The sequence below is a fragment of the Chiloscyllium plagiosum genome, chromosome 7 (genome assembly GCF_004010195.1).
Source record: "Chiloscyllium plagiosum isolate BGI_BamShark_2017 chromosome 7, ASM401019v2, whole genome shotgun sequence".
Lineage (NCBI taxonomy): Eukaryota > Metazoa > Chordata > Chondrichthyes > Orectolobiformes > Hemiscylliidae > Chiloscyllium > Chiloscyllium plagiosum.
In genome coordinates this window covers 34351841-34371787 of record NC_057716.1, presented here as the reverse complement: position 1 = coordinate 34371787, position 19947 = coordinate 34351841, and the positions used below count along the sequence as shown (strand labels likewise).

The window sequence follows — 19947 nt, the reverse complement described above, 5'->3', positions numbered from 1 at the left end:
GAAGTTCTTTTCCCCCCTAAAAGCAATATGTGGGTTGCCAACAAAGGGTTAGACAAGAGCTTTAATTCCTCCAATAAGAAAACAGGTGTTAATTCTCACTGTAGCTCAAAAGAAAAGAGTCTAAATAATTAGGACTTGGACAATGACTCAGTATCTTCTAGCTGGTGAGGGCTTTGGGGACTACATGGGATGCTTAGAAATTTGATATGAGAAAAACTATGAATTACAATTTTCTTCAGTCTTATATCCTCTGTACAAATCATGAACCAAAAGGTTTTGCAGCACAGAAAACAGCAATTCAGCCCAATGAGCTCTCGAAAGAGCTGCCCTATGTATTCTTTTACCGCAGCCCTGTGAAGCTTACAGTTTCAAGCATATAGCCAATTGCCTTCTGGAAGTTACTACTGAATTTAGATCCAATGTTTCAAACCAGTTACAATTTCACGTCATCATCATCAATGACTGCATTAAAAAAAAATTACATCCTCCTCTCTGGTTCGTTTTTCCAAATTATGTGCAGAATATGTCTTCTGAACATCAGGTCTCTTACCACTGGAAATATTTTTTCTTTATTGACTTGAATAAAGCTTTTCAAAACTGAAGAAATGCAGTGAAACATATCCCGATACTTTCGTACTCATCTTTACATTAAATGAAGTAATAGCTTGCCTCATTGAGAGGGTTGCACCATAACAACACATCAACAAGACTGAGGCAGGAGGACGACAAAACCTGATTGGGTTCTAAACAAATTAGTAGAACCTGAAAGCCAATATTCTCTGGGGACTTGCAAATTGACATTTAAAACAGAAAATATTGAGAATACTCAGTAGATTTGGTGGCATGTGGACAGATAACAGTGAGTCATCACTTCAGGTTGATGACTCTTCATCAGAATTCTACTCCTCTCCACACATGCCACCTAATCTGTTAAGTATTTCAGACTTTCAACACCTGCAGTAATTTACTTCTGCAAAGGAGAACCTCAACATGTGCTTCCAAAAGTGTTGTCAAATGAAAGGATTTTCATGCAGGGCATTGCACCTGTTCCACTTAAACCAGACTGGAATCACCATTCTGCACATCCTACAATCAAGACTGTGGACAGGACTTGAGCCTATAGGCACAATAGGGTCAGGCAATGGAGAAGTTAGAAAGATAAAAGAGAAGTTGAGGCAATAGAGCACTGTAGTGATTTGAAAAAAGGGTAAGTAGAGTGGAGCATGATGGGACAGTTTGCACAACTAGAATTGGGCAGCAGTGGACAATGTCCAAGGAAAAAATTGTTAAAAATATTAAATCCCCTTTATCTGAGTGTAACTGTAAGCATTCATAACACAACCAACTAAAAAAAACTGCACAAATATATGCAAATGTGTTTGATCTAATCAGCAAAAGAGAGACATGATTGACCCAGGTTAGGAAATAAATATTTCAGGGTACACATCAAACTTTTTAAAAAAAAAAACAGGATGGAACAAGAGGAGTGGCATGATGATAAAGAATGATGTAAAGACAGTTATGAGGAAGAATCTTGGTTCAGAAGATTGTAAATTATAAACATTATGGGTGATAGGATAAAATAAACTACAAGGATCAGAAAACACCAGTGGGGTAAGTTACAAGCTTCAAAAAGTACTTACATCATTAGAATAGCATTAAACAAAAAAAAATTGAGCTTGTAACCAAGGCAATGTAATAATCATAGGCTATTTAATCTTCATGTAGACTAGATAAACCAAATGGGCAAAGCCAGCCTGGCAGATAAATTTGGAAGGATGCTTTCATGATAGCTTCTTTATATAGTATATTGTAGAACTAACTATTGACAAAGTTATTTTAGATCTAGAATTGTCCAATGGAGCTGGGTTAGTTATAAATTTCAGAGTTACAGATCCACTAGGATTTAGTAATCGCGATGCAATCAGATTCCATATTAAGTTTGAAAGCAACATACTTGAGTCTGCAAGAACCTCAAAGTCAATTACATACGTAGTAGGAGGAAATTAGCTAAGATTAATAAGAAAATAGATTGAAATTCAGGCCAACATAAATTAGCAGGAAGCATGGATTATTTTTAAATTCAAAGGAAAGCAATCAACAAAAATGCATTCCATTAAAATATAATCAGGAAACTAAGGATCATAATTGATTTATGAAATGCAACAGATAACGTTGGGAACCTGAGAATTAAAACAGCTCTAGAAATGCTAGATTCTCGAATAGTACTAGCTGTCAGTAAATGTAAAACCCTATTCAAGAAAAGACAGGTAGAGAAAGCAGGTAACTGAGGCCAGAGACATCAGAAAAACATGCACTTGGGAAATCAGAATGAACAGTCAGGGCAACATAGTTTTACAAAAAAGAAATTGTGCTTTCAGTTTCATTGAAGCTTTTTGATGGTATAACCAGTAAATTAGATAGAGGAGTTCATCACATTTTTATTTGGATTTCCACAAGTCTTTTAATAAGGTGCCACATAAAAGGTTAGTGTGCAAGATATGGCCATGAAGTTGGATATGAGGATGGTGAGAAGATGGATTAACTTGTAGGAAGTACGGTAAAGTTAGTGGACAACACGGTGACAGGTAGATAATGAAGGGAAATCATTAACAGCAAGATTAGAAATAAAGAACTGAAACTTGTAAATGGGATACCCACAGAACAAAAGCACGAAGTTAAAGCATTTAGCAAGCAATTAAGAATACAGATAGCATGCTAGCCTTTATTGCAAGAGGACTGAAGTACAAGACTAAGGAAGTCTTGCTAATTTTACAGAGCTTGGGTAAAACTGAGATTTTCCAGCATTTTCTCTGGGTAAAACTACATCTGTTTCACAAGGTGGGCCTTTGGTTATCATGTCGAAGAACAATACGCTCATCTTGGACGTGGCACTGTGAATTTCACTACTTTGCTTCTGGGGTTGAAAGGGATGCCCCAGGATGAGGGGTTCAGTAAACCTGACACAATCAATTACATTTTGCAGAACAAAAAGTGCTGTAATTGAAATATACAATGATTCATAGTGTATGATAGGGGAAACTCTGAGAACATGTTTCCCTTGGCCAAGGAATCTAGAACAGAGGTAGGTAGCCTCAAGAATTAGGGGTTGATCATTTAATACCGTCAGGGAGAAATTCCTTCACACAATGGGTGGAGAATCTTTGAACTCTGATGCTCAAATCATTGAATAATATTTAAGGTTGAGATAAAACAGGCATTTAATCTTTCAGGGAATAAAAAGATATAGTGAGTGACAGAGAAGTTTCAGCTGAAGCAGAAGATCAGCCACATCATTGTGAATGGGAGATCAGGCTCAAGGAGTCAAATCGGCTACTCTTGTTCCTAATTCTTATGCACTGAATACAGAAAACACATAAAACAACAAATCCAGAAACTGATGCAACATGACGGCCTAGCACACACTGTCACCCATTAAACAAACTAGTGTGATCATAAGGCAGCTATTCTTCTTATATCTCTCATTTGTCAGGTTAATAAAACATTAGCTTGATCAATGTTCGGTGATCAAAATCTAGAACAAGAGGCAAGTCTTTGCAAAAGAAAATTAAGAGCCCACTTGCTACAAAAGAAAATAGGCGTACTATTGAGAGTTGAGAAGGCGGCAATCACTCTCAGGTACTCACGTGATCAGAGAAGTGAACCACTGCCAGTCCCTTACTGGTTTGGCAATATACCCGCTGCACCTTGCCAAACTGCGAGAAGTGTTTCTTAATGATCTCCTTTGTATTCAAATCTACTGGGACATTTTTGCACTGGATCGTGGTGAGGTCTGACAAAGGAACACCGGATAGACTGTCTGTGCTGTCCCTACGACGTAGCCTCCGAGAGCAAAATCTGCTGGCAAAATCTGAGAGTTGAAGGAAAATGACAGAATCAGAATCTAACCAAGAACCTAATCTAGAATATTGCAACACAACCCAGAACTGAAAGCGGACCTTGAAGGAGCTTCAAGATGTGTGCTGCATTTATCATTCAGCTTCCAGTGAGATTGTGATGGATTCATATGCCTACAAGGACTCTTCATTTGTTATACCAAATAAAAAAGATCAGGTCAAGTGATTAAGAAACAGGATCAAGGGAGAAGGGATTTCTAAAAAAAAAACTTGTGGAAATAGGACAAGTAATGAAGTGAATAGAAGATAAATGAATGAGCTGACACAACCAGTATCCTTAAGAGTAAATGACAGTCTAAACATTAATGCATTAATCTCTGCTTTGTGAAAAATAAGAGAGGATTGCTACAATTGATTAGTGTCAGTTCTGAATCCTTTAAAAAAAACGTTTCCCAGCACAGCCAGAATTGCCAGGTAAACAGATTATCAATCCACAGCACAAACAGTAACTGCAAAACAGATGGTACAATATCCTATTGTTTTAACTACGACAGGAAAATCCTTTTCTCCAGTTGCTGCTAGACTTTTTGGGTTATTTCACACTTTGTTCATTTATTTTCGATCTTTAACAGTCACAGTACTTATCTTTTATCTTAGCACACACCACAAAGGAGGGGTTCAAAAGTAACAAACCAATTGTTGAATACGCTGCTGACAGTCTTGGTCAAGTAACATGAATCGGTCAAGTAACAAGACTGTAGCACCTGATGGCAGCTGGAGCTAAAATGGTAGCTGGAGCTAAAATGGCAGCTGGTGCAGAGAAAACACGCAAATAGAAAAGGATAGGTTCTCTTTCCTCCAGCAAGTGTTAAAATGGAGCAAAGTTAAAATCTTAAAAACCTTCTCAAATGGTACTTTATTTACAGCATAAAATGTCCTGAATATTTTAACAATATTTCTGTACTGCTGGATTGCAGGCACTCCAAAGTGTTAACTGTCAAGTTGCACTTATTCTGCAACAAGCCTGCAGTTCAAAATGGGTCTGTCTGTACAAGATTAATTTAGAATCACATTAGTGACTTGCATTACTCACCCAGAACGCTATTACTAACAATCTATTGCAACTTCCAGAAATGCCTTCATAGAATTCCAAATGTGGAAGCAGGCCATTCAGCCCAAATCCAAACCAACCCTCTGAACAGCATCCCACTCAGATCCACCCACCACCCCCCAGCCTATCCCCATAACCCCTGTATTCCCCATGGCTAATCCACCTAGCCTGCACATCTTTGGGCTGTGGGAGAAAACCAGAGCACCCAGAGGAAACCCACGCAGACACAAGGAGAATGGGCAAACTTCACAAAGACAGTCATCTGAAGGTGGAATCAAACCTGGGTCCCTGGTGCCGTGATGCAGTGGTGCTAACCACTGAGCCATTGTGCAACCCCAGAGTTGTATCAACTGTGCTACTGTATACTATTCCTGCAGTCACCAGTGCTTTAGGAAGGATATAAATATATTGGAGGTAGTTTACTAAATTGAAACATGCAATGAGTGTGCCCAAGCTGGGCTTGTTTCCACTGGAGTTCAGAAGTGTGAGGGGTGACTTGACTGAAGAGTATGCTAAATTACCCATAGAGTTCAGGGATATGAAGATTAGGTGCATTAGTCATGTGAGATGCAGGGTTACAGGGGTAGTTCTGGGTGGGATGCTCTTCAGAGGGTTGCTGTGGACTTGTTGAGCCAAATGGCCTGTTTCCACATGGGGATTCTAGTGAAAAAAAAAAGGGCCTGAATGGTCTTGACAAGGGAGGATGTGGAAAAAGTATTTCTTCTTGTGGGTCCATCTACTAGCAAAGGACACCTTTACAACATCTTTGGAATGTAGATAAGAAGGTTTCTCTTTGAGAGTTGTGCAGCTTTGGAGCTCTCTGCCTTAGAAGGTAATGGAGACAATATATTTAAGGTGGAGTTAGATAATTCATCAGGCAGGGGATGAGAACATGGAATATATTCAATGACGGAGCTGACATGAGGGTTTAAATGGTCTTCATCTTCAAAATACTTATGTTCAGACATAAGAAAAGACAATACAATTCTTTAAGACATGCAGCATTATAATATTAACTATTATGATTTGTGGAGATATCACTTGGATTTAGTTTCAGAATCGCAGTGCTCTGTGCTTCTCAGAAAGGTCTTTCTTTGGTCTTGCTCAGCTTTTCATACAGAATCATTGTGCATGTAGTGTTTGAATAAACTATAAACCACAACAGTACCCAAGAGGACAAATGCAGAAGTATTGAGTTTGCTTTGCTATTCAATGAGATTTGCAGCTGACCTAATAATCCTGAGCTCAACCATCCTGCTATTTCTATAGAGCAAATAGCCAAAGTCTTTTGCCCAGCGTAAGGAAGTCGAAAACTGAGTTCTGAGTTTTGTGAAACAAGAAGTTCAGTTGAGCATGACTCAGACCAGATAACAAATTACAGTTAACAATGGGGTGCTGGAGGCAAGGGTAATGGGTTAACAAGGTGAAAAAGCAATCATTATGTAGAGCCATTTAACAGCTAACAAGGGGAAATTGTAGGAATCCAGTTAACAAAGTTCAGAACATTCATTGTATAACAGTAAAGGACTTGGTCTCTGCTATTGTAACGGTCACCCAATTAATATGTTACTTTACCTGGATGCTCCTCCCTGTAAAATGACTTTTACAGTTTATTGAGAAACCGTTGTTCAAGAGAAGACAGAGAACTCATGCCCCTGTCCAATCGTTCTCTCTCTCTCCCTCCAGGACCCGAAATAAAGATGAAGGAGGTAAGACTGTACCTTGTCTCTGAGCATTTTTCTTCAACTGAGGTGGGGAAACAGGACAGCACAAGGGTTTGGAAAGGGTATGGGCTAAATGCTGACAAATAGGACTAGATCAGTTTTGGGACATCTGGTCAGCATGGACAAGTTTGACCGAAGAGTTTATATCTATGCTGTATAACTCTATGATTCTATGATCTTCTTTAATCCTGCTACAAGAATGCATAACTCATTTGCTCACATTATATTTCATCTGCCAAGTTTTTGACCACTCACTTAAGCTGTCTGTGTTACGCTAACATTTTCTCAGTAACAAATGTAAAGCTAATTGTCTAAAATTACCTGTGTTTTCTCTCCTTCCCTTTTTGAACAAAGGTATTACACTGACAGCTTACCAGTCCCCTGGGACTTTTCTGCATCTAAAGGATTTCTGAAGATTACTATCAATGTTATAAGATCTTTATCTCTTTAGATTAGATTAGATTACTTACAGTGTGGAAACAGGCCCTTCGGCCCAACAAGTCCACACCGACCCGCCGAAGCGTAACCCACCCAGACCCATTCTCCTACATTTACCCCTTCACCTAACACTACGGGCAATTTAGCATGGCCAATTCACCTAACCCCTGCACATTTTTGGATTGTGGGAGGAAACCGGAGCACCCGGAGGAAACCCACGCAGACACGGGGAGAATGTGCAAACTCCACACAGTCAGTCGCCTGAGGCGGGAATTGAACCCGGGTCTCTGGCGCTGTGAAGCAGCAGTGCTAACCACTGTGCTACCGTGCCGCCCATAAGGACTTTACTTTCTTTAATATCCTAGGGTGCATCCAATCAGACCCATAAGTATTTTCAGTTTTTAGCACCATTAGTTTCTCTAGCACCTTTTTTTCTTAAGTGATAGTTGTACTTTTCTCTCCTCCTTTTGTTCTGGAATACTTGGTTATTCCATATTGCAATGTTGTTTACATCTTCTACCCTGAAGACTTGTGCAAAGTATTTAGTTAATTCATTTGCCACCTCCTGGCTTCTTATTAATATTTCCCCAGCCTCATCTCTTCGGGAGCCAATGTTCAATTTGAAGCTTATTTTGCAGCAGTGTCTTGAGCTCCTAAATTCAGCTGATATTGCACTGCAGTGCTGTGCTGTAAATGGTCCTGCCCATTTCAGGTTGTGGGGAGTGGAATTAGAAATTTCTGGGATAGAAATTCTTTCATAAGAACAAAGTCCCATTTCATTTTGAATTTTGCTCCAACTGAAGTAGCTCCACTGAAGTAAAACAGGAAAGATCTTATCAAAACAAAATCCATTTGTACAAATGTCTTTATCCCAAATATGACTCCTCACCCACACAATTCTACTCACCATCTCTGACTCTCTTTCTTGGTTCTTTTCTCAATGGAGCAGGCCACTCCAAAGGGATGCTTGTCTCCGATAACAGCTTTAACTTTTCGATCGTTTCACTTTCTGAAGGTGTGCTGACTCTTTTTGACTCCCTCTTGCTGCCCTTCAACACATCTTGAAGCGTGCGACTGAAGACTCCCGCTGATGGTGTAACTTTCGACAGCCGTTTCCTTGGAGATGGACTGTTTTTGGGTTCTGTGGCTTGTTCTTTAGCAGCACTGAGTTCAAGCTGGTATGGTGACCTGTCTCGCTTGTCTTTCCTTTTCATCCCCTTCCTGGGCATCAGCTGTCCCTCCTGCCCTTCGTGTTTGGAAGTGAGCCCAAACTTTGCTGGGGTTGGAGTGGTTGCTGTTGCACTGCGTTTCCCCTCATGACAGCCCTGCGACGTTGCATCAGTCCCTCCAAAGCCCGACTTCGGAGTTGCTTTTTCTTCACCAGCCACTTTCTTGTTGGATACAGAGTGATCGAGCGAGACGGCCGAGCTCGGTTGAGAAAAGGTGAACGGGGCTGAGCTGTTGCCGGGGCTGGGATGGACGAAACGAAAGCCCCCGGGAGCGGTGCTCATGGCCGCCGGCTGCGAAAAGCTGAAGGCGTTTGGCAAACTGGCAGCCGCAGGCGGCCGGGGCGACCTGTAGAGGCCGGAGAGGATCGCGCTGCTGGTCGGCTGGGAGAAATTGAAGGAGGGGCCGCCTACGGACTGTGGAGGGGCGAAGAGGGCCATTTCCCTGACGCTCAGAGGCTGCGAGATGTAAAACGGAGGCCGCCTGTTGGACGGCGACTTGGTGTCCAGCCCGCCAGCCCTAGGCCTGGGGGCGTTCGGCCTCCCGAACCCTCGGAAGCTGCCCTCAACCTGCCCGAACGCGGAGGCCATCGGGGCGCCCAAGTTTAGAGAAGCCGGGAAGGTGCCGTGGGGTTTAAAACTAAAGGAGGGGCCGAGGATGGGCGGAGCGCGCGGCCCACCCAGCTCCCCCGCCTTGGAGAAAGGAGCATCCTGCTGGCCCTGAAAGAAGGGGGGAGGGGGCAGCTTGCCCGCGGGATCCATGGCAACGCCCTCGGTACATTCAGCTCCTCCAACCGCCCTCGGCCTCGTGTATCAAGCCCGACCGCCGGTTCCCGACCGCGAAGCTCAGCGCTACCCCGCCGTTACCGCCCAGCGTAAACATGGTCCGACGCCTCTTCCTTCCCTTCCGGTCACCATACCCGGAACAAAAAAGAAAAGGGCTGGTGCAGCCCCCTTTTTTTTCCGTCTTCCGTTCCGGTCCGACTTGTCCCGGTTGCCATGGAGATCCCCAGGCCCGGATGGCGTTGGTGATCCGGAACACGCAGAAAGTGGTGCCGCTCCGCCGGGCCCGGCTCGGCCGAGATGTTCAGGCCCTCCGCCACCTCTTGGGCCTCGGACGGTTCGATCTGGGCCTCGTCTGCGTGGACGACCAGCGGATGCGGGCCTTGAACGGGCGGTACCGAGGGCAGGAGGCGGCCACGGATGTGCTGTCCTTCCCTTTCCATGAGGTAAGGGGCACCGGGGCCGTGCGGCTCCTCTCCCTGTCCCGATCCCGGGGACTCGGAGCGGTCACCCCCACTCCACCCCACAAACAAATCCGAGGAAGGCCAGAGACCCGGGAAGGTTAACTCTCTCCCCCACCCCGATGACTTCTCTCTATTCTGTCCGAATGGAAAGCTATGTATTTGTCCTCAGGGTGATCTCTATCTATAATATATCTAACACTGAGTACTGCTTCAAGTTTTTTATTGAATATAAATTGGTGCTGGCGTTTATATTTTAAAATACTTCCAAATTTCAACTACTTGTGGATAGTATTTTTTTTTAAAGAAAGTATTATCCCAGTTATTAAGAGACCCAGATAAGCTTAACATTAAATGTATGATTGCTAAGTTTCCTGATGGCACCAAAAATAGAAAATAAAAGGTGTGAACCATTTAAGACATGTGCAAAAGGACGTAGACAGTTAAAGAGAGTTGGCAAAAAATAGCAGATGTAACACATAATGTGAGAAAAGGTGAATTTGTTAACTTTGGTAAGCAAAATAGAAAAGCAGCATCCTATCTAAATGGATAAAGAACGCAGAACTCTGAGGTACAGAGCAATCCAGGTGTCCGAGTAGTTTACATGAATTCCAAAACATTAAGTATGTGGTGTGGTAACTGATTAAGAAAGCAAATGGGATGTTGAGATTTATTGCAAGCGGAATTGAACATATAAAAGTTGGGACTTGTAATTGGAGTTATAGAAGGCATTGGTGAGACCACATCTGGAATATTATTTGCTTTTGGTTGAGATAGGAGTGTTAATCTCTCTAGTAAGGAATCCTGCAAGACTGCTGGAAACAAGAATTTAGTTTGCGGTTTGGTTCAATGAAGAAATAGCATTTAGTGAATGCATTGAAATTTGGCAGACGGGAACAATGTGTCAGCCTCAGCAAGAGACTTTGATGTAAAGACAGCAGTAAATATTCGGTTGGGTTTTGCTGCTGTAAAGAAAAATCTTGCCGAGATTAAAAATAACTAGTGTGAGTTCTTTCCAACCAACTGTTACTACTGTGTTCAGTAACTGACCTCCACAGTTTAAAAATAAATGTTAGGGTCTATTAAGCCCGCTTTCACTCTGGGATCTGACTTGTCCAATATTAACATCAGCTGGGATCATAACAATACAATTGCATTCATTCTGGGATGGAAGGGTTGTCTTTGAGGAAAGATTGAACATTCTGGGCCTGTAACCATTGGAGTTTTGAGGAATTAGAGGTGACTGTTGAAACATGTAAGATGCTGTGGAGATTTGATAGGTAGATTCTGCAACGGTGTTTGTCTTTGTGGGAGAGATTAGATGTAGGAGACAATTTTAAAATAAGGGTCTCCCATTTATATGATTTATTTATAGTTACATGAGTTTTGTAACAAAATACAATGAAAAGTGTTGTATTGTGTTACCACTAAGACAGATGGGGAGAATGGTTTTCTCTGAGCGTTATGAGTTTGAAGTTATCTTTCCAAAAGAGCAGTGGAATCAGAATCATTGAATATTTTTAAGACCAAGACAGATTCCAGACTGAAGAGTGAGTCAAAAGGTCAACTAATTAAAAACTCCCCACATCATTTCTGTTTACTAGCTGATCAAGCTGGTGAGATAAACCACAAGATTTAGTACTTTTTAGCTCATTGTTTGGTCCACTTTTAATTTAGGTTCATTATTGTCGAAAAAGTTGACTAATGGTGTAAATTAGGCAATTTCAGTAAAATGGCACAAGAAGCTTTTGCACAGTTTCAAATTAATTTAATATAATTGGAACTGAGAGGTAGATTACCGCATTGAGAACCTGAAGTGGGAAGTTAATCAACTGTGATCTCCACCCATCCAGGCAAATGGAGAGTACTCCATTAAACTGCTGATTTGTGCCTTGGGAGGTGGTGTAAAGGTATTGGGAGCCAAGAGGCAATTTACTTGCTGCAGAATACCTGGCCTTTACATTGCCCTATGGCTTTTGTGTTAGTGTAGTGTAGTGGTTTCTGGTCAATAGTGACCCCAGGATGTTGATGGTTTGGATTCAATGATAGTAATACAGTTTCTTGTTGGAGGTGGTCTATACCTGAAACTTGTATGGCATGAATGTTACTTTCCATGACCAAACCAAAGTCTGCTTGTTGCCTTGGTTTTGCTACACATGGACCTAGATTGCTTTATAATCTGGGGAATTATGAACACTGCAATCATCAACAAATAGCTCTAATTCTGACCTTGTCATGGAGTGAAAGTGATAGATGATGCTTCTGTGATTTATTAATTATACAAGCAGATAGATAAGTCATTCTATCTTTTTTTCAGGATCTGAGAGCAGGGGATATTCCCAAACCCCTACACCATGATGATTATAATTTGGGAGACATCTTTTTCGGAGTGGAATATATCTACAGAGAAAGCCAAGCACACAGACAAGACTTCTACAATGTACTAACGGTATATATTTATGAATGACTTCCAGTTGTCCTCAATCTAAAGAAATTCCATGGGGAAATTTACCTTTGCTTAGAAAAGATCTGTAAACTAATTCAATTTAAGAATGTAATGGGAGTGACACTGAGCCGATTTGTGGATCTTAGTGATTTTTTTAAAGTGATTTTGTGAATGAGTCTAGGAGTAAAGTTAATCTTTGCCAAAAGTACAAAATGGATGACAACATTGGTAGTCCATGTTATGTCACGCCAGGTTTGGAGGGATATGGGCCAAGAGCAGGCAGGTGGGAATAGTTTAGTTTGGGATTATGTTCGACCTGGACTGATTGGACCGAAGGGTCTGTGTCCATGCTGTATGACTCTATAGCTCTATGACCAATGGAAAATAAAACCAGTAAGGTCCAGAAGTGCAGATCATTCGCTATCCCTTGTTATGCATTCTCTAATTTCACCTCCAGTACATTTGTGCTTAATTGGAATGTAACCAGACTGCACAATCAGCAGTTTTCAAAATGTGAGGTCTACTGCAAAAGTAGCCATGTGAATTAATGAGTTAGATCACTCTGAACAACATTCAACAGTGTTTGATTGTGAATTTGTTTAACTTCTATGTATGAATTTGACACCTTTGCAGACACAGCATAGCACATGCTCAGCAAAGAGCAATGTAAAGTAAAGCTCTCTGTAAAGCTGTAAAGTAAAGCTGAGGCTCAAATTTGAAAGAGCCTCAGCCCGAGGGGAACACCTCTATTTTCCACTCAGGACATAATCTGACCTTCCTGCCAGTACCTTCAATTAGTTTGACTTTTATTCCAGACCAGTTTTAAGATTTGAAGATGCTGAAAAAACAGCCTTGTCCCATTTTGAAAAATCACAATTGCAAGAATATAAGTTGGATCTCTGAACTTAACTTGTGTATATTATTGCCTATCCTGTTCTTATCAACCTGGTGTCAGTGGTTTGCTGATTATCAAATGTAAAGACTGAAGGCTTCCAAGAATGCATCAGTGTTTCTGTATTGTTGAAATGATCTGTCTGAAATAAAGTTTGGGAAGATTTGGGTACAAATGTTAGCTGTAACCAGGCTATCTAACTTCAGGGGATCCTTTGTTAGTTTGATATCCAAATTCATGAAGAATTTGGAACTTCTATTGTCATTCATATGTGTGAAAAATACCTGCTACATTTCACGTCCTGCAGTGATCATAACCTGAGACAATGTAAGCCTCCCCCCTAAAGAGACCACAGTTTAATGGGATCACTTCCCAACATGTTTCATATCTGAAATAAATGCAAGTACTGTGGAAGCTGGAAATCTGAAATAAAACAACGTGATGGAGAAACTTTGAAGTGTTCTTCAGAATTGAAGGAAGGAGACATGCCAAACTTAAAATTACACTCTTGTTTCTCCATAGCTGCTACCAAGCTGATGTTTCGTGAGCTGTTTGTTTTATGTGCCAAAGTTTTACTGACCTCAACAGTTGGTCTCATCATCAGTTGGCTAAGAAGAGCTCTGCCAGAGTTCTTCTTCCACTTCACGATGCAGTAACCTTATTTAGAAAATATTTCTGCTGCTAGTAAGTAACCAAAGTCAATGTGCTGTCCTGTTCAAGCACACAGTCAAGGTAGCTCACACACATGAACAGTTGCCACCTTAGCTGAGTCCCCCAAGAATTTACTAACGAAACCTCTACTCGAAGTGGCAATTTGTAATTAGAAGGAAATAATGCTATTTCTGCAGTTAAATAAATTGTTTTGCTTAGAAATACATGATTGCATTACTGCAATACACTATTGAACCATTAAAATTGTTGTTGGCATTTATATGCCGTGCAAGTAAATCATTCTATTGTATTATTCTATTCTAAACCCTTTAATATTTTTCCTTGATCCACTGTCCAATATAATCATGTAGTGGCACAGTTTCTGCATAACAATTAACCTTGGAAGCAAATTCCATAGAGTTGTAAAGCTATGTTAAATGATTTCCCCTGCTCTCTACTTTGAATTTATTTACTCTGTTACATCCTTTTAAATTTTAAACACTTCTATTTCATTGCCTCATAATTTGCATTGTTCTAGAGAAAGAAAAACTACCTTTTGACGGAGGCAGATTCAATCTTGGTTTTCAAACAGGATTATCTGAAGAGGCAACAGAAGTAAGATTACAGGGAAAGGGCAGCACAGATACACACTAAATGGCCTACTGTGCTACAATCATTAATAATTCTTTTTATGTCTATTCCTCTGTAACACATCTGGTTGAATTTCCATTAATTCCCATTAATATTATTGGGTGTGATGTAGATTATAAAACTACGCAGTACTGTAACTGGTATTATTCAAGTTTTATAAACAGCTAGCAATATCTCTTGGTTTTAATAGTCTGAAGCTTTTATGATATAACCTAGAATTCTCTTTCAGTATCTCTGTTTATGGTCTTATTGACCTAAGGTCATACGTTTAATGATCTGAGACATTAGACCATTCTTCTCAACTCCAATGAGTAGAGTCTCAACCTTTCCCCCTAAGACAAGTCTCATCACCCAACCCCAACCCCACCTCATCCTAGAAATCAGCCTGAAGCCCAGAGTCAAAGTTATACACACAACCCCAGTCTCAGTCATGCTCTGCACAGCTGAAGCAAGACTTTCAATCAAAGACTATCAATCCATTTGTGTTCCTAGTTATTAATTGTGCATGCCAACCTTTTGTGATTTCTCTTTAAATACTCTGTCTCTTTATAAGTCTCTGTCTCTTTAATAAATTATGCTTTTCTATGATAGTCATATAGCACAGAAAAAGACCCTTATTTCCAACTTAACCATGCCAACCAAGTTTGCCAAACCAAACCAGTCCCATTTGCCTGCATTTAGCCCATATTCCTCTAATCTTTTCCTATTCAAGTATTTGTCTAAATGTCTTTTAAATATTGTATTTGTGCCTGCGTCTACCACTTCCTCTGGCAATTCATTCACGTATGAACTACCTTCTGTGTGGAAAATGTTGTCCCTCAGGTCTCCTTTTAATCTTTCTCCTCACCTTAAAATTATGCCCTCTAGTTTTGAACTTCCCAACCCTAGGAAAAAGACCCTTGCTATTCACATCATCTATGTCCCACATGAGTTTATAAACCACTATAAGGTCACCCCTCAACCTCCTATGTTCCAGAGGAAAAGGTCCCAGCTCATCAAGCGTCTCCTTATAACTCAAACCCTTCAGTCCTGGTAACATCCTTGTAAATCTTTTCTGAACTCTCTCCAATTTAATAATATCTTTCCAATATGAGGGTGACCAGAACTATAAATGATACTCCAAAAGTGGCCCTACCAATGTCCTGTACAACTGCAACATAACACCCTAACTCCTGTACTCAAAGATCTGAGAAAGCAAGTGTGCCAAATGCCGCCTTGGCCACTCTCTCTACCTATAATGCAGCTTTAAATGAATTATGTACTTGAACCCCGAGGTCTCTCTATTCAACAACACTCCCCAGGGTCCTACCATTAACTAAGTTCTGCCCTTGTTCGTCTTAACAAAATGCAACACCTCGAGTTTACTAAACTTATCTACCGCATCTTGGCCCATTGGCCGAAATCATCGACATGCCTTTGTACTCTTAGATAACTTTCCTCACTGTCGACTATGCTACAAATTTTGGTGTCATTCACAAACTTACAAACCGTACCTCCTCTATTCTCATCCAAATCATTTACATAAATGACAAATAACAGCAGACCCGGCATCGATCCCTGTGGAGCACCGCTGGTCAAAGGTCTCCAGTCCGAAAAACAACCTTCCACCGACACGCTCCCTGAATCCCATGTGATCTAACTTGACTAACCATCTTCCTGCCAAACCACAAAACCTTAAATTTTGCCACTAGTTTAATCTACTTATATCCATTTGGACATCCTTTGTATCGTTCTTTGAACTTACTTACCTGTCTTTGTATCATCAGCACATTTGCCTGCAACATAGTCTGTCTAATATCCAAGTCAATAATATTTCTGCAGCACTCCACTGATCAGTTTGCCGGTCTGAAAATGATCCATTTATCCTGACACTGGTACATGTTAGTTCACCAATCTCTGAATGTCCTCTTTAGGAGCTGGTTGGAGAAGCCTTTGAAACATTTTCAGGGTATTGCTGCCTTAGGAAGATGATGTCTTGCGTTACAGATTTAAATCTAACTGATTGACCAATGTCCTGTGTGACAGGATGATTCAATGGAGTGACACTCATCCTTGATTATCTTCTATTAATTATACTTTTATGCAGGTGACTGCATTACATGGAATTTGCCATCTACTAGGCTATAGACATAGCACAGAAGCTGAATGGAAACAGGTATGATCTCATTTTTCTTTATGCTGTGAATTTCCAGTTAATTCACACGCAGCTTTATAAAAGTAAATTGGAGAAGCACCTGAAGAGAAAATAAATTTCAGGTCAACCGGGAGAGTTGAGTAAAATAAGTAATGTGACCAAAGGACCGTAGGGCTGCTCTCCGAGAGAGATGACTGGTGCTAGTTTAATCTGAGGGTCACCACACCACAGAGGAGTTGAGGAGCCACCCTCATGGTAACTTCAGCAGGTGTGGGAATTGAACCCATGCTGTTGGCATTATTGTACATTGCAAACCAGCTGTACAACCAACCTAGTTAACTGATTCCCAATCCGCAGAGAACTGACACTAACGTGATGGGCGAAAGGGACTCCTTCCATGATGTAATTAGTATGTATCTCTAATTGTGGTCTCACCCAGCATCTTTGAACCATAAACTAGAGTTGCATGGAACAAAAGCTCTGACATCACTGCAAATCTAGCTAACACCAATCGTCTGGTGAAGAAGCCTTTTTAACATTTAAAATTGGATTAAATTACAGGGGTAAACATTGCAGAGCTTATCTTTTTGCAGGGCAAGATCCAGTGTCTCAACTTTTCAAAAATGTATAGAGTCAGAGAGATATACAGCACTGAAACAGACCCTTTGGTCCAACCCGTCCATGCCGACCAGATATCTCAACCCAATCTAGTCCCACTGGCCAGCATCTGGCCCATGTCCCTCCAAACCCTTCCTATTCATATACCCACCCAAATGCCTGTTAAATGTTGCAGTTGTACCAGCCTCCACCACTTCCTCTGGCAGCTCATTCCATACACTTACCACCCTCTGTGTGAAAAAGATGCCCCTTAGGTCTCTTTTATATCTTTCCCCTCTCACCCTAAACCTATGCCCTCTAGTTCTGGACTCCCCAACCCCAGGGAAAAGACTTTGCCTATTTACCCTGTCCATGCCCCTCATAATTTTGTAAATCTCATGCCCTGTAACTATATATTGTTAATCTTAATCATGTAATTAACATAAGATAGAGAAGGAATAGGTAAGTTGCTTCATCAATCTTGTTCCACCATTGTAAAATCATGGCTAATCTGATTTTGGCCTGAACTCCACTGTCCTGCCTATCCACATAAAAGGGAGAAAGTGAGGACTGGAGATCAGAGTCAGAGTGTGCTGCTGGAAAAACACAGCTGGTCAGGAAGCATCCGAGGAGCAGGAGAATCAACGTTTCAAGCATCAGCCCTTCCAGCAGGAGAGTCAATTCTCCTGTTCATCGATGCTGCCTGACTGGCTGTGCTTATCCACTTAATATTCCACTCTTGTTGATCAATCCACAGCTCTGAGGGAATAAATTCCTCCTTATCTCTTCTTAAGTGGAAGACCACTTATTTTTAAACTGTACTCTCTTGTTCTAACTTTCCCCTTGAGAGAAAACATCCTCCTAACAACCCCCTCAGAATCCTGTGTTTCCATGAGCCCACCTCTCATTCTTCAACTCCAATACATACAGGCTCAGTCTTTCCTCACAGGACCACCCTCCATCCCAGTAATCATGCTGGTAAATCTTCTCAACTGTTTCCAAAGCAAGTATATCACTCCTGAATTTCAGAAACAAAAACTATGCACAACACTCCACTGTAATCTGAGTAATAAATTCCCTACTTTGAAACTGCACCCCCTTGTAATGAAGACTGTCAGTCTATTTGTGCTCAGGAGTTTGACAGATTTCAAGTTGGTAATAGATGAAAGGGTTATCGAGACAAGGCAAGAAAATGGGGTTGAGGCCAAGATGAGATCAGCCATGATTGTATTAAATGGTGGAGCAGGCTGGAAGGGTTGAATTGCCTACTCCTGTTCCTAGTTCTTATGTTTCGCTCAGGTACTGTACAGCCTTCAGGACTCAACATTGAGCAGCTGAGTTTCTCTGACACTTCCTGTTTGTAATTCACCAGATCATGTGTTATGATTTGGAGTCAAGGACCTGAATGTACAAATCTATGTGTAAATTGTTCTTTTACATCTATACATAATGTTTGACCTTGCAACACTACAGCTGTAGCTTGGATTTGTGCATTCAAGACCTTGAATTCACAACCGTCTGACTGTGAGATGGGAGTGCTATTAAATGAGCCAAATTTACGGACGAATAAATTTTTAAAATCTCTTCCAAAGTCACTTATCTAAAGCAAACATGTTAATAAAAGATTGTGCTATGTTTTGTTCCTCTACAACTTTGTTTCTTCCTCAGATGTTGCAAAAAGAGTCCGATACCCTCCAACTGTTTAATCGTTTCACTGGAGCCAGATTGCAGCCACTAATGTTGAACACCACCTGAATGCAGATGTGGCTGAGAGCCACTTGGAATCATTTTGTTCAATTTTTCTATTGTGAATTATGGTATAGCACAGATTCTACCAGCACAATAAAGGCGATGCTCCACTGGACGATGAAGATTATTTAATTGCACAGTATCAATAAATCATTTTCAGAATCATCTTTTTGCCTTAACATTATGTTCAAGATAAGGAAAATGAGTCACTTTCTAGTTAAAATGAACAGCAAGTCATAATTGTTCTTTGCATAATTTCAAACAAATAATATCTGAATTTTTTAAAGTATTTGAATTCCAAATTGAACTATATTCTGTTACCAAGCATGAGGTGGACAGAGATTAGGTAACCCCACACCAATTCTACATACCCATCCGTGGAATAGAAACAGAAATTTGGAGCAGGGGTAGACCCTTCGAGCTTTCTTCACTATTCACTGTGACCGTGGTTGATAATCCTACCAAGTAGACTGTGTTAGCCAGGCTGCTGCACAGAGAGAAACAGGGCAACAAGTTGATACATACTCCTGAAAATGAGGTGTTAGCCAGGAGACTGCAAAGACACAGCAATACCAGTCGCTGACCGGGACTAGGAATGGTCAGTATATTAAAAAAAAACTGCTGACATGCAAGAGAAAACAGCTTGTGAACTAAGAATGACCAAAGTCCAGGTACTACTTGGTACCAACTATATTTTTCAGGAAAGGTAAGAAGGATGAGGTAATGCAGATACCTTATTTGGATGATGGGCAATGAGGTAATGCTACCTAGCTCCTTGGTCCGGATCCAATAATGTAAGGACATGATTAACAGATGAGCCTGAGCCAACAGGAAAAAGGCACCACAACTTGAGAAAGATAAGGAAAGAGGATAGAAGAAGACCCTCGAGGCATACAAGCAGTGACAAGTCTGGAGACTCACCATCGCAGAAGTAAAACCCTACGTTAGGGATGTGGAGAAAGTGAGAGCAGTGTGTGGCCAATATCGGCAGTAGCAGCAAAACGTTTGTCCAGGTTAGGTGTTCTGTATTCTTTTGTGTTCTATGACTGCTGAGGGAGCATTAGGGAACCGTATACACCCCACCATTTTGTATAACTAAATGTTTTGAAAACACCATGCTGCACAATTTCGGTTATCATGTTTCTCAGCGTCCGATTCATCCTTTCCACAATTCTACTGGATTGTGGTCTATAAGGTATGTGGAATCTCTGCCTGATCCGAAAATGG

At 41.0% G+C, this 19947-nt stretch overlaps 2 protein-coding genes across 3 annotated transcripts in view; one reads left to right on the top strand and one right to left on the bottom strand.

The window, feature by feature from the left end:
* LOC122551465 (minichromosome maintenance complex component 3 associated protein) overlaps positions 1–9235 on the bottom strand; it is a 101360-nt gene extending 92125 nt beyond the window's left edge. Inside the window, exons 1-2 of the mRNA XM_043693407.1 lie at positions 8038–9235; positions 3648–3871 (exon numbers count right to left, since the gene is read on the bottom strand). Coding sequence (XP_043549342.1) covers positions 3648–3871; positions 8038–9118 — 1305 coding nt within the window. The 5' untranslated portion in view covers positions 9119–9235. The remainder of the gene's footprint in view (positions 1–3647; positions 3872–8037) is intronic.
* On the top strand, positions 9138–18885 carry LOC122551466 (endoribonuclease YbeY-like). Of its 2 annotated transcripts, none has more exons than XM_043693409.1 (4): positions 9138–9585; positions 11918–12040; positions 16327–16395; positions 18640–18885. In XM_043693409.1, the coding sequence occupies exons 1-4, from the start codon at positions 9238–9240 to the stop codon at positions 18724–18726; spliced, it is 627 nt and encodes a 208-aa protein (XP_043549344.1). In that variant the 5' UTR covers positions 9138–9237; the 3' UTR covers positions 18727–18885. The 2 variants fall into 2 exon arrangements, with proteins under 2 accessions (XP_043549344.1, XP_043549343.1); XM_043693408.1 differs by having other exon boundaries at positions 9291–9585; positions 11918–12049.
* Positions 18886–19947: the final 1062 nt, after the last annotated feature.